This window comes from Pholcus phalangioides, unplaced genomic scaffold (genome assembly GCF_987345545.1).
Source record: "Pholcus phalangioides strain wild (caught in Gottingen) unplaced genomic scaffold, Ppha-v1.0 ptg000024l_1, whole genome shotgun sequence".
NCBI lineage: Eukaryota > Metazoa > Arthropoda > Arachnida > Araneae > Pholcidae > Pholcus > Pholcus phalangioides.
Window position 1 is genome coordinate 28,092,328 of NW_028301616.1, and position 13,301 is coordinate 28,105,628.

Sequence of the window (13,301 nt, forward strand, 5' to 3'; positions counted from 1 at the left end):
TATATGTATAGATGAATTGACATCATCATCATCATCATCGTGCCCCCCCCCCAGCAATAATGACCTTGCCCCCCAGACTTCCAAGTCTATCTCCGCCTATGGACAAGACTGTGAATAAAAACTAATAAGGACTGTGAATAAGGACTACCGTGAATAAGGACGTATCTATAGTTTTTAGATAGATTACGTAACTGAACTAGATTATGTATCTATGTAACTGAACTAGATTATGTGGCTATATTTCCGTAATCGGGTTTCGTGCCAACTTGGCGAAATCTCTGTAACAAATTTGGCGAGTTTCATATTACCCATAATTCCTCAAGAATTATAGCTATAGTAACCCTAATAAGACGTGGAGCCATGATATTCCCTAAATTATTAATTTTTGATCATGCCCCACACTGAAACTAACTTTAATTGTTATATATAATTACCTTTAATCAATTTTATGATAAATAATCTTTTATTGACAGTCGAATTTAACAGTCGACGATCGTTATAACGACAACAACACCCCACGTTATAACGACCATTCCATTACAACGACGGGTAGGATAAGCCCCAAATGATTGCATAGAACGAATATCATGTATGTTTTACTTTCGATATAATAACCCTCTCAATATAGCGTCCGTTTTCGATGGCATGACGGGGGGGGGGGGGGAGTCGTTATATCGAGCGTCGACTGTATTACTGATGCATGGAGCCATAGCGTTTGTGTGCATTTGGTTAAATGATTACTTTTCGTTAGCGCCCTCTAGGGCACTAATCAAGTCGATTTCGGGAAGAAAGGATTATCGTGTATGACACGGGCAAAGTCAGGCAAGTGATAAACCTATGGGTCACGACCCAAACCTGGGTCACAGGGTTTCCGAGATGGGTCGTACGAATCCATTTACAGCCAGTGGGGTACTTTTCTGTAAACATCGAAACGTTTTCGACACCAAATTGGCGCATTTTGGCTCGAGTCTGTTGAATATTTTTATATCATAAGGTTATATTATGAAAATAGAGGTTATACAGTACTCTCGCTAATCTGGCGCATATCAGACCAAGGTGCACCGGATTATCGAAATCGCCGGATTACTGGACGTCACTTGAAAAAGGCCATTTAAATGATATAAACTTCTGGTACAGTGGCATATTACTCTTCTATACTCGAAGAAAACATGCCTAAAAAACGCCGGATTAACGCATATAATAATACAGTCGACGCCCAATATAACGATCCCCCTCGTGCCGTTGAAAACGGACGGGGTCGTTTGGGAGGGTCGTTATATAGAAAGTGAAACATACACGATAGTCGTTCTACGAAGTCATTTGGGACTTATCGTACTGATCGTTGAAATAGAATGTTCGCTGTAACGAGCGTCGACTGTAGGTACTAATTCGCCAAGACAAAAACGACGCCAGCTGGTCTGAGAAGTGGTCGCTAAGACAAAAAAATGCGCCAAGTGGATGGTTATAACAGGTTGATACAGTAACGGGAAAGTACCACCAGGGATTCTTGACTAATTAGTCAAGCACTTGTTAATAAGTCAAGCCACAAACTTGATTCGTAGGGCCTTCCGAGGTCGATCGTAAAAAATCCACTTTTACAGCTGGAGGAGGGGGGGGGGGTCGCAAACCAAATGGATTTCAAAGATGGATCCTACAAATCCGCTTACAGTCCTGTTATAAATGGACTTATTCCGCCACTGATTTCACTAAATTTTGAAGAAGGAAAAAGCAGTTCGATGGGTCGTACAATTGACCATGTTGTCGATTTTGGCTAAAAAAAAGGCTAAGAACCGGGCCGCAACTAGATGTTTTGTCAACTGGGGCAAGCAAGCATTTTGGTGCCTCCTAGTAATGTGTAAAGGGGGGTAAAAGAGTAATATTTTTACCCCCTCTGCGCCGGCACCCGGGCACCAGACTCGTCTTTCCCTTAGTTGCGGCCCTTACACATAAAAATTAAAGAGGGCCACAAAATTGGCCACCACTTGATGCACCGGGCCACTAAATTACCATGTCTGGCTCTGCTGATAGAGATCAAATAAGTGACAGTATGAATGTGGCTACTTTACCACACACCAACAGGCCATATCGCTATACAATTCACTGTCGTTAACGAGTTGGGTTTGAAATGAAGACGCCATCTATTGTTAGGCGCCTCAAACTCGTTGGAGAAAACGTCTTGTTCGAACCTACTACTACTACTACTACACCACACATGCAACTCGTCCATATTCCTATGCGGAACTTCTCACAAATTGATGCATTTTGGAATTTGCGTGTACGTAGGACCTGACGGCAACCTTCACGGTGGTAGACGAGTATCTATAACCCCCACGTCACTCGAGCGCCACATTCATCTCTGCCTCTACCGGAAATCGGATCCGAAAGTGAGTGGCTGAGTGACCATATCAGTGAACAAGTGAGGGATGAATGACTGTAAGTCTGGATAAGTGGTTTAGGTGAGAGACCGTATGACCATATATGGTCATATGAGTGGCGAAGTGAGTGCTTGAGTGACGATATGAGTTATCAAGTTAATGCATAAGTGACCAATTGAAGGGGTGAGTGACCAATTTATAGGGGGAAATTGCTTCCCCCCCAAATGATGGGTCTGTGCGTCACCCCTGAGTAATCAAGAAAATAATCACTGAACGGGTTCTAACCCACTACGCCATCGCCTTGCGACTCCCCTGAGAGAGATTGGTGATGATCCTAGGAACCGCGAAGCACACTTTGAGAACTTCTACCTTAAGATTTCATCATTGATGAATGAAATTTTCACATGTGAATTATGCGTGATGCGGCGGACTATACGGTGACATTTTTTTTCAAAGTAGCGAGATTCGCATCTGCGGATTATACGCACACAATAATAACTGTAATGGTTATTACCATAGGCGCATGCTCATTCTAATAGCAGCCAAAAGTTGGAAAAGACAACAAAAGTTCTGGTTGTCCGAGCTACCGACGAGGAAAAAACATTGAAGGGAGCTTAGGGGGTTTTTTTGTTATTAAATTTACCTTATACGGGATTCAACTCTCACACCCATAGGCGGAGACATACTTGAAAGTCTTGGGGGGGGGGGCATGATGATGTCAATTTATATATACGCAAATACATTAGATCAGTTGGAGATACGGGGGCATTGCCAATACCTTCTAAAGCAGAAAGCTTGCTCTAGAAGGTGTTGGCATTGCCCCCCCCCACCCCAGTGTCAAAGGTGGAGTCGACTGATCTAATGTACAAATCACATAGATTGGCATGAATTGGCATCATCATCATTGTGCCCCCCCCCCCCAGACTTCCAAGTCTATTTCCGCCTATGCTCCGCCCCATGCTCACATCACATAAAACGACTCCGAGCAGCACCTCCTAGAGATAGGAGGCGGGGGTGGAGATATACGGGGGGGGGGCAATGACCCCGTATTACCGACTGATCTAATGTATTTGTGTATATATAAATTGACATCATCATGCCCCCTCTGTAATCATTGTGCCCCCTCCCCCAGGCTTTCGAGTCTATCTCCGCCATCTATCTCTAGGAGATGCTGCTCCGAGGTCCACATTTGGGCAACGGGACGTGGGATGAGCATGAATGGCCTATGAACCAAAAAGCCACTTGAAGGCAGCTTGTCATCCAAGGAAATATCAGATTTTTACCGTATCGAAATTCTGTGGTGATTGGTCAGAACATGATATCTCCAAAAAATGGCTTTTTGATCTAAAATTAAGTCTTGCTAATTATAACTAATTAGAAGTGAGATAAATGCACAAATACGTGCGTACGGCTAAAAAACATGCTGATGTATGATATTTTCATTTGCATTTGTGTCTATGCTTTATTTTTGATTTTTAAATGACAATGAAAATGCAAATATCTCAAAACTGATTTTGGAGTTATCACGTTCTGACCAAACACCACAGAATTGAAGTCAACAAACTGATAATTTTCTTATTTGAAAATCTGATTATTTATATTATCCGATGGACTTGAAATCCTGATAATCAATCATTATTATGTTCACATGAACAGTTTTGTCACTGCGTTACGCAATGACAAAACCCGTATATGCCGGCTGACTTGAAATTTTACGCCGTCCGCTAAAGCATTTTTTTTTTGGGTTTTTTTTTGCCCTGTAGCATTTGCAGCGAATTCACAATGGCATTAACACAGTTTTAAGGGAATTAAAATTAATTTAATACTCTAGAATACTTTAAGACATTCATTTTTAAAAATATTGTTGGTGCTGCTACCTACTTTCGAAATTAGAAGTGCCTCATGTGGTGATGACGAAGCTCAGGTATAAAAAACTAAATTATTCATTCAGCTTTGCTCCTTATAAACAAAGCTTATAAACTGACCTGAAAGATCAAACTTCCAGTTCAGTAATTTCAAGACCCAAGGAGACATCCAAAACCAAGGACCTCCACACAAGCAGACGACAGGTAAGATCGTAAAAAGTGAATTTTTCCACACCCCACTTTATAGTAATGTGCTGCCATCTAATGTTAAACTTAAAACTAACTCATGTGGTGATGATGAAGTTTAAAGTAAAAAACTATGTTCTTTATTCCGCTCAGTTGCTTATAAACAAAGCTCATAAACTGAACTGTATATTTGAACTGAAAGTTCGGTTATTTTATTTAAGCATAAGGAGGCGTCCAAAACAAAGAACCTCTTAATGAGCAGACGACAGACGGTTTGTTCGGTTCCTTACAAGCTAAGCTCACAAACAGAACTGAAAGTTTGAACTGCCAGTTCAGTTATTTTTTCAGGACACAAGGAGACGTCCAAAACAAGTAACCTGGGGAAAAGCAGACGACAGAGATTATATTACTGGAGGGGAGCATCCAGCCACCGCGACTGCAGCGACATCAAATGCGAAGAAATCACGTGACTCCGTGAAAACAAACTTCCCGCCTGGCAATTTTTCCAAAGAAATGTACAGTTCGGTCGGTCTCTAAATATTGGGTTTTAAAGATGTAAAAAAAAGGATAGAGAAGAACTCATCTAAAGAGAGAGATGAAAAAAGATTAAATTATTTATTTCATTAATACTGGAGAATCATTTCTTTCATTAATGTGGAATAATTTCTTTCATAATTGCTTGAATTTTCCTTCATCATTTCTGGATTTTCCTTCATTATTTCTTGAATGTTCTTTCATTATTTCTTGAATATTCTTTCATTAATTCTGGAATTATTTCCTTTATTAATTATTATTTCTTTCATCAATTCTGGATTTGTTTCTTTCATTAATGCTGAAATTATTTCTTTCATTAATGCTGAAATTATTTCTTTTATTAATGCTGGAGTTATTTCTGTCATTGATTCTGAAATTATACCTCATTAATTCTGGATTTGTCTCTTTCATTAACTTCATTATCTCTTCCATTAACTTTATTATTATCTCTTTCATTAATTTCATTATTATATCTTTCATTAATTTTGGAATTATCACTCTTATCAATGCTGTAATTATATCTTACATTAATTGTAGAATATTTTCTTCCATTAATGTTGAAATTATCTTTCTTTAATGCTGAAATTATCTTTCTTTAATGCTGAAATTATAACTTTCATTAATTTTGGAACTATCTCGTCCATGCTGAAATTATTTTTGTCATTTATTGTTTTAAACTCCTATTTATGCCATAAGAAAATAACAGGGCATCGTGTTTGTTTTCACCAAGTCACGGGATGTTCCGACGAAAGATGTTGGGGGACAATGTTCTCACAGTACTGCCAAGGTGGAGACCGCTGACGTCATATTCTCACCGGAGGCTTGATTTATATAGAACTCCTTAATACACTATATGAAGGCGTCTTAGATTTATATACTATTGGTGCTGCCATTTAATCTCGAAATTTCAGGCAACTCATGCTATGATGAAAGAGGGATAAGGAAAGTTCTTTGTTATTTTTTTGGCATAAAATTTTTTTATGAGGCGAAAATTTCGGTAACAAAATTCGTGCGTTTGCAATAATCGATTTTATGTAGAAAAAATAATTATTTCTTTGTACAAAAACATTCGGACAATATGTATGATCGAACAAATAAGTAAAGATACGGATTATGTGGTCTTCAGATATGGTTACCAGATTCAAAACTGAAAAAGGAGGACGCCTGGTGCGAACCTTAGGCAGTGCCTTCTTAACGCATGTTTCCCCCACCCCTGGCCGTGCCCGAAGAGCCTCAAGAGAAGAGGTGCCTCAGAAAAACGAGACGTAGTTGAATTTTTCGAGAATTTTCCAGGTAGGGCCTCCAAAAAATCCCTTGGCTCGGGGGAGGCCTATGATGCTATTACGACGATCTTGCCTGTCAGCCCCACTCTAGTGGGGGTCATGGAATTCCAGTACCTTGATTCCTTTACTTCTATTAATTTACATTAATTACACAAAAATAGCAATAAAAAATTCGAAAATTGATCAAAGTTATCATATCAAACGTATATTTGATAAAGAGATGATGAAGCGCTTTAAAAGTATGACTAAAATTTATGTCTGTTCAATATGATTCGAGCCACGATGAAGTGTCAGCAGGTGGACCACGCGCCAATTATTATTAATAATTTATGAATTTTGTAAAATTAATTTAAATGTCATTCCCTCTCAATGGATCGTGTTTGATTACGATCCAGACTATCGACGCGTTCCTGAAATAATGAAAAAAAAAATGAGTGTAATAGAATTCGTTCTTTTCATGAAAACAAAATTTCAAGATTTATGTTCGTAACTCGAAAAGTTTGTAAGTCGGGAGCAACTACATAAAAAAAATTTAGAGAGGGCCGCAATTTTTTTTTTTTTTTTTTTGCATTGGGCCGTGAAATTCTCCTCAGCGTGGACTAGTCTTCGATTTTTGAATTTTAATATCTCAGGGAATAATGGAGTTAAAAACATGTAATTTGTTTGTTGGGCTCAGAAGAGAAAGAGCAACAACTGTCCCATTGGAAGTTAGAGGACGGGGGGGGGGAAGGATCGTATAAAAATTTCATTTTTTATTTTGTGTACACTGTATTTTCATCCTCAAAACTCGTAAAGGGTGATTTCTGGTCACATTTTTAGAATTTTTAAAATTAGAGCCATACCACGACGACGAGCGGTTGATGAGATAAAGACTGTAACAACACTCCAAGGAGAAACCTTTGAATCTTAGAATGGCCATAATATTACCAATAGGCAGGGCCGCAAGTAGTTGGGGGGAGCAGACGAATCTGGTGCCCCGGGCGCATTAAAAAGGGGGCGCAGATTTAACCATTTAACCTATCCTTCAGCATTACGGGGGGGTGCCTAAATGAGTGGTTGCCCCGGCTAACCAAGTATCCGGTTGTGGCCCTGCCAGTAGGTATCTTATTTCTGACGAATCGCCGTTATATATTGGGTGTTTTCTTTTTAGGGGCCGTTCAAGTATTACGTAAGCAAATTTTTTGCCCCCCTCTCCCCTTGTCAGCAAAATTTCGTCATCAGCTCTGCCCCTCTGAATCCTAACTCATATTTTCATAAAGGGTGGTTGATGACGTAAACATTATCCAAACCCACTTCCCCCTTGTCATCAAAAGTCAGCAAATTGACCCCCTTCCCATCGATGATGACGTAATACTTGAACGGCCCCTTAGATACATTCTCAAGTTTGTAATTTACACCTGGTAGCATTTCTTTAACTTCTATAGATCAAACTACACAGTTGATCTATTAATGACCCACAAAAATCACGTCCTTATTCTGTAGTACTTGGTCTACTGCACGGGCCCATCTGGGCACTTCTCCGGGGTGTCAAGTGACAATTAGACCTGGTTCCGATTTTCAAGAGTAAATATGCAAATAGGTAGGTAGGAATTTTTAGCTATGTAGTAGTGCCTCTCTCAGAAAAATAGCTTTGTATTTGGACGTGTGATAATGTTAAGACAGCCCCGGGCATACTTAATGAAAATTGTGAAAAGCTAATCGAAAAACTCAGCAATAATGTATATGAAGTCTAGTTTGCAATATTATTAGATTCTCATCTTTCGTGCCATTCTTGTGATAATGATTTTCAACTATTATAATCAAGTGTTCTTTAAATTTTAGGATCTTCTATTGGATGATCGATGTTGAAAAAAAAATCGTGCATTAAAAAGAAATACCATATGATATATTTTTGTGGTGCCCTATAGTACTGATGCCCTAAGCACGTGCTTATTATACTTAATGGTTAAACCGGCCCTGACTGCGTGCATGATTTCCTCTGGAATATGAATGTTTAAAAAAAAATTATTTAAAAATTTTTCACGCGTAATTTTAGTTCATTTTTTTAAATTCATAGTAGGGCTACAACATAAACCTATATCCTTGATACATGTGTTATCGTTGAAAACGATGTGGAAGGTTGAACTTTTCAATTGTGATTCATTCGTGTGTGTATGTACTCCCTCATTACTACTTTTATGCTTGCTACCACTTTTTTGCGATTTTTATCATTATAAGAATGCGTATTTTGGAAGCTACAACTGACATTTTCTCAATGAAACCATAATCATTTACATAAAAATACACTAATTTGAAATAATACAAATTTTTCATCCAGTACAGTAACTTGATGACATTGTGTCGTCTTCAAGCGCAGAATTTACATTGATTGAAAATAATTTATTCTATTTTTGTTTTTTACTGTATTCTATTACGTTTATTTTGCTCTTTCGTTATTTTCATAAATTAAAAATTAATCAAATTAAATTCACAAACATATTTATATACAACAATTTTTTAATAACCATCTTCTAATGGGAAAATTGGGGGGGGGGGGAGTAGAAAATTATTCATGTTCACAAGAGGAGGCCACAGGAATGAGAAATGGTTGAAAGGGGGCCATGGACAAAAAAAGGTTGAGAACCACTGATCTAATGTATTTGCGAATATATGTATTGACATAATCATAGGCGTTGTATTTGTATCATGTCCCCGACTTTCAAGTCTATCTCCGCTTATGCAAGGGAGCTCAACCTTTTAAAGAGTGCGGGCCACTTCATTGGTTTGAAAACATGCCGCAAGTCACATAGGTGGTATTGGAATGTGTTGCAGGTCACTTAAGTAATCTGGGAATATGCCACTGGTAACTTGAGTGCAGGGCTGCAACTGGGTTGGGGGGGGGGGCGGATCTCGTGTCCCACGCGAATCTCATTCTGAAACCAGAATTCTCCTTCAACATTACAAGGCGTCAAAATGTGCGCTTGCCCCAGGTGACCAAGCATCTAAATGCGGCCCTGCTTGAATGGGTCTGAAAATGTGTCGTGGGTTGCTTAAGTGGTCTAGAAATTTGCAGCGAGTCACTTAATCTGGGAATGTGTCGTGTGGCATCTAAGTGGTCTGGGAATATGCTGTGGGTAACTTGAGTAGTCTGAAAATGTGCCGCAAGTTACTTGTGTGGTTTGGAAATATGTTGCGGGTCACTAAAATCCCCAAAGCAGAATGTGCCAAAATCTGCAACGTACGTCGCAGAACAATTGGCGCTACTGCAGAACAATTCGGAAGAATTTTAAGAAAAGGTGCAAAAAACACTATTACATGTATGGGGATTTTTACCGAAGAACATTTCCAGTTGCGACAACCCAGCATAACTACCCAGGATTCTGGTCTGGCGAAATCGGTGCAATCGATACACAAAGGAGAGAGACAAATGATTTCAAAGAAATTTCTAGTTTTTAACAAAAGTAAATTTATTAATTCTTTAACAACTAAATAGGTTACGAATAACAGAATTATTTCTCAATTTTCATACCGTACACCCGAGGCAGTATGGCAAATTCCCCAAAGGTTCCCAACTATTGTTACACAGTCAGCCGAGGGCTCGTCGCAGAACAGTGCTAAACATTCTGCTTTGGGGACTAAAGTAGTCTGGGAATGTGCCGCGAGTCAATTCAATGATCTGGGAATATGTCACGGGTCACTTAAATGATGCGGAACTGTACCGTGGGTCACTTACATGGTCTGGGAATGTGCCAAGCGTTACTCAAAGAATCTGGTTATGTGCGCTGCTTTGTTCATTTTTCACAAAATTAAGTTTGAGGTCGCGGGACACATCAGATGGCTTCGAGGGCCACGTTTGGCCCATGAGCACGTATGGTTCGGTTCAATATTCGAAAACTGAGCGAGAAGAAATTGGTGCAGGCCCTGCAATTCAATGACTTTTATCTTTTTAATTCTTTCAGAGGGGGAAAAAAAGCGATTGTGAACAAAGAATGTTTTTTCACTATTTCTGATATCCAACAGCTTGTAATTATCGATACACAATAATGAAAAATAATGATAAATGTAAATAAATAAAATGATTGGTAGATAAATACATGGAAAATTCATTAAAAAAACTTCTTTGCAATCCTAACCTTCTGCGGTACAAGAATAAATAAATAAATACCAAATGTAAATATAAAAAGAACAAGTATAAAAAAAATACACGAATCCGTAATGCCACTTCACTTGAGTTTCGGAATTTCTTGCACAAATATATCGATAGCGTCCGAAAGGAAGGCATTCGTTTTGACATATTCTCTAGTAGTCGACGATTTCAAGGAGCTCTTCCTCGACGACACTGATATTTCTGAAAGACTCGAGGAGCTAGATTCCTGCGACTTGGGCTGATCCTTCTGAGACGGTTGGTTGAGACTCTTACCCAATTTCTTCAAAGCCTTCCGGCAACTCAGGGCAGGAGCAAAGTCATGGTTCTCACCGCACAAGCTGCTGAACAAGTTCTTCGCCTCGTCCACGAACTGATTGAACAGCAAGCAGGTCAGCACGCCGGAACGGAAAACGGTGAAAGAGACGTATTCCGTGGCCAGGCACTGCATATGTGACAGGACCTTCTCTTTGTCGTTCTGTGCTATACCGTCCACGATCAGTTTAGCGAGCAGATCGGTGAATATATCTCCGGTGAGGCCTTCCTCTTCGCTGTACAGACTTATGGTGGAGTAGGTCTTGAGAAGCCTCTCGTCTAACGCCGGATGTTCAACGGTCATGCTCTGTAGCATGTTCACGGCTTTGGCTATGAGATTGCTCGTTTCACACTCCATCTGGAAATGGGTGGCCAGGAAATTCACTGGATCTTTCGGCTTGATGTCCAACAGAGCCAGTAACGCACTCTGCAACACGGCGTCAATGTTATCTTCCTCCATTCTGTTTCGGTACTCTCGCTGTATTACCTACCCTAAAACAAATTGGTATTGAATTGTTAATAAATTCAGCAAACAATTTTTTTTACGCTCCTTGAATATTTGACAATTTTTAAAACATTCTTATCATAAAAAATGAATGCGTTTTCTTATTTGATTACTTAAATCACCCTGTTGCCATTAAAACAACTAATGTGCAATGCAATACAAAGTAACGAGCGTTTTTTACCAACCATAAGCTTTGGACAAATCTATATGACATAATAAGAATTAATGGGTTTTTTTTAAACTTTCCCAGAGTTTTAGACTAATTTGTATAAAGCAATACAAATTAGTGTCCCCTTTGTATACTTGATGAATTATTATGATAAAATACTAATTAACTCTTTAAAGCTCAAAGATATTTCTTCTTGTAGTGGACTCATCTAAGTTTTGGTTTTGATGACTTTTTTCTCTACTCCCCCCTCCTATGGAACTTGGACGTCTCTTTCTGGTTCCCACCTCCATTTTAAGAGCTTCTATCTTCTTTCCTCTACAACCTCCGCCATTCTCAAAAGCATCCAAAACATATCCATCCTCCCTATCTTGGCCATCTTTAGCCGTTTTGGGCATTAAAAGGGGTAACAACCTTTTTATTTACCCTAAGCATAGGACGAATTTATACAATACAAATTAGCATCCTTTCTGCTTATCCTAAGCTCCGGATGAATTGATGCAATGCAACACAAATTAATACCCTTTCTACTTGCCCAAACATGCACCCATAAGGGTGGGGCTGAGATGATTCTCGTCATTTCTTGTTTTTTCACACAATAGAGGAATCCCTTGAAAAGTCTGACGTGGGGCAGGGACAGTTTCTCAAACAGGCAAACGGGGCAACAAATTTTGCTGCCTTTGGTAATATATTTCAAGGTGCAGGTCCTAAACTTTCATTTTTACCCAAGGCCCAAACTCCTGAGAAACACGCCCTGTTACAGGACCTGGGAATCGGGGCAATGAATTCACCTCATAAATATTCATCTGAGGAATTTATAATGACATGACCCATGCTGCACCTGTTTCATAAGCACGTGCTAATGTATTTACATTGACAGAGTTATGCATGCTTCGTGTTGCAATATAGTACTGCCATCTTTCTTGCATATTTTCATCTCACCCTGAGCTTTATATGAATTTATACTATATATGCAATATTACTTGTATAATATGAATCAACATTCCCCCTTTTCACTTGCTCTGAGCTTGGGACGAATACATAAAATACAAATTAGAGTATGTTTTGCTTTCGCTGAGCTTTGGATGAATTGATACAATGCAAATTAGTGTCCCTTTTTTGCAGGACCATCTTAACATGATCATGCGAGTCCTCGAGCAAATTGATTTTTTTGTAGCCCTACCTGGTTGGAAATTCCTGTCTACCAATATACATGCTTACTCTTAAAAATTGTAACCAGATTTAATTTTCATGAGCCGCCCCCTTCTAGTGTACTTGCGGCCCATGCGTTAAAATGCCATAGCTTATTTTTTCTCCTACCCGGCTAACTTAAATAATTAAATGCAATACTGACCAACGTTTTTTTTACCTACCCTCAACTTTGAATGAATTGGTGCAACCAGATACTAATTTGTGTCCTCCTCAGCCTTCCCTGAGCTTTGGACGAACCGATATCATAAAATACAATTAAAATTAGTGTCCTTTTGGCTGACTTTCTTGGATCGATTGAGTGAGTAAACACGGTCGGCTGTGATCAATTCCACGAGATTGAATGGTTTTCAATACCCGTCTGTCGTCTGAATTTTGTGAAATAGAAAAATCATCGAATGATATGACTCTTATTATTAATCTATCATCTAAGAATGATATTTACAATCGTTGATTTTCAATAGTAAGGTTTTATGACCAATACAAGCATTCATATAGCCGGAAGTAAAAAAATAAAAGCATTTTATCATACCTTAGAGTTCCAAATCTATTCCATGTTGGATGATATCAGTTAATCTTAATGTAATTTAATTTTCTGACTTAAATTTATTATATATTATTCTCTCGTAGTCACCATTTAAATGGAACAATAATTTTGAGTGCTAACATTTATTTGCAAAAGACCCTTGAAATTCTTATTACAGAAAAATATTTTGGCAACAGACAGAAATATTTGTTTG

At 38.8% G+C, this 13,301-nt stretch overlaps 1 protein-coding gene across 3 annotated transcripts; it reads right to left on the minus strand.

Moving 5' to 3' along the window:
• Positions 1 to 8,814: 8,814 nt before the first annotated feature.
• On the minus strand, positions 8,815 to 13,160 carry LOC149069131 (tubulin polyglutamylase complex subunit 1-like). Of its 3 annotated transcripts, none has more exons than XM_089251134.1 (2): positions 12,726 to 12,918; positions 8,815 to 11,173 (listed from the first exon to the last, which is right to left on the minus strand). In XM_089251134.1, exon 2 carries the CDS (start codon positions 11,139 to 11,141, stop codon positions 10,446 to 10,448), a length of 696 nt encoding a protein of 231 aa, XP_089107260.1. In that variant the 5' UTR covers positions 11,142 to 11,173; positions 12,726 to 12,918; the 3' UTR covers positions 8,815 to 10,445. The 3 variants fall into 3 exon arrangements, with proteins under 3 accessions (XP_089107260.1, XP_089107262.1, XP_089107261.1); XM_089251136.1 differs by lacking the exon at positions 12,726 to 12,918 and adding an exon at positions 13,094 to 13,160 and having other exon boundaries at positions 8,821 to 11,173; XM_089251135.1 differs by having other exon boundaries at positions 8,821 to 11,173; positions 12,707 to 12,924.
• Between the last annotated feature and the right edge of the window lie 141 nt (positions 13,161 to 13,301).

Excerpts from the sequence above, each read along its gene's own strand:
- LOC149069131 (XM_089251134.1), bottom strand. The coding sequence starts at position 11,141 with ATGGAGGAAGATAACATTGACGCCGTGTTGCAGAGTGCGTTACTGGCT.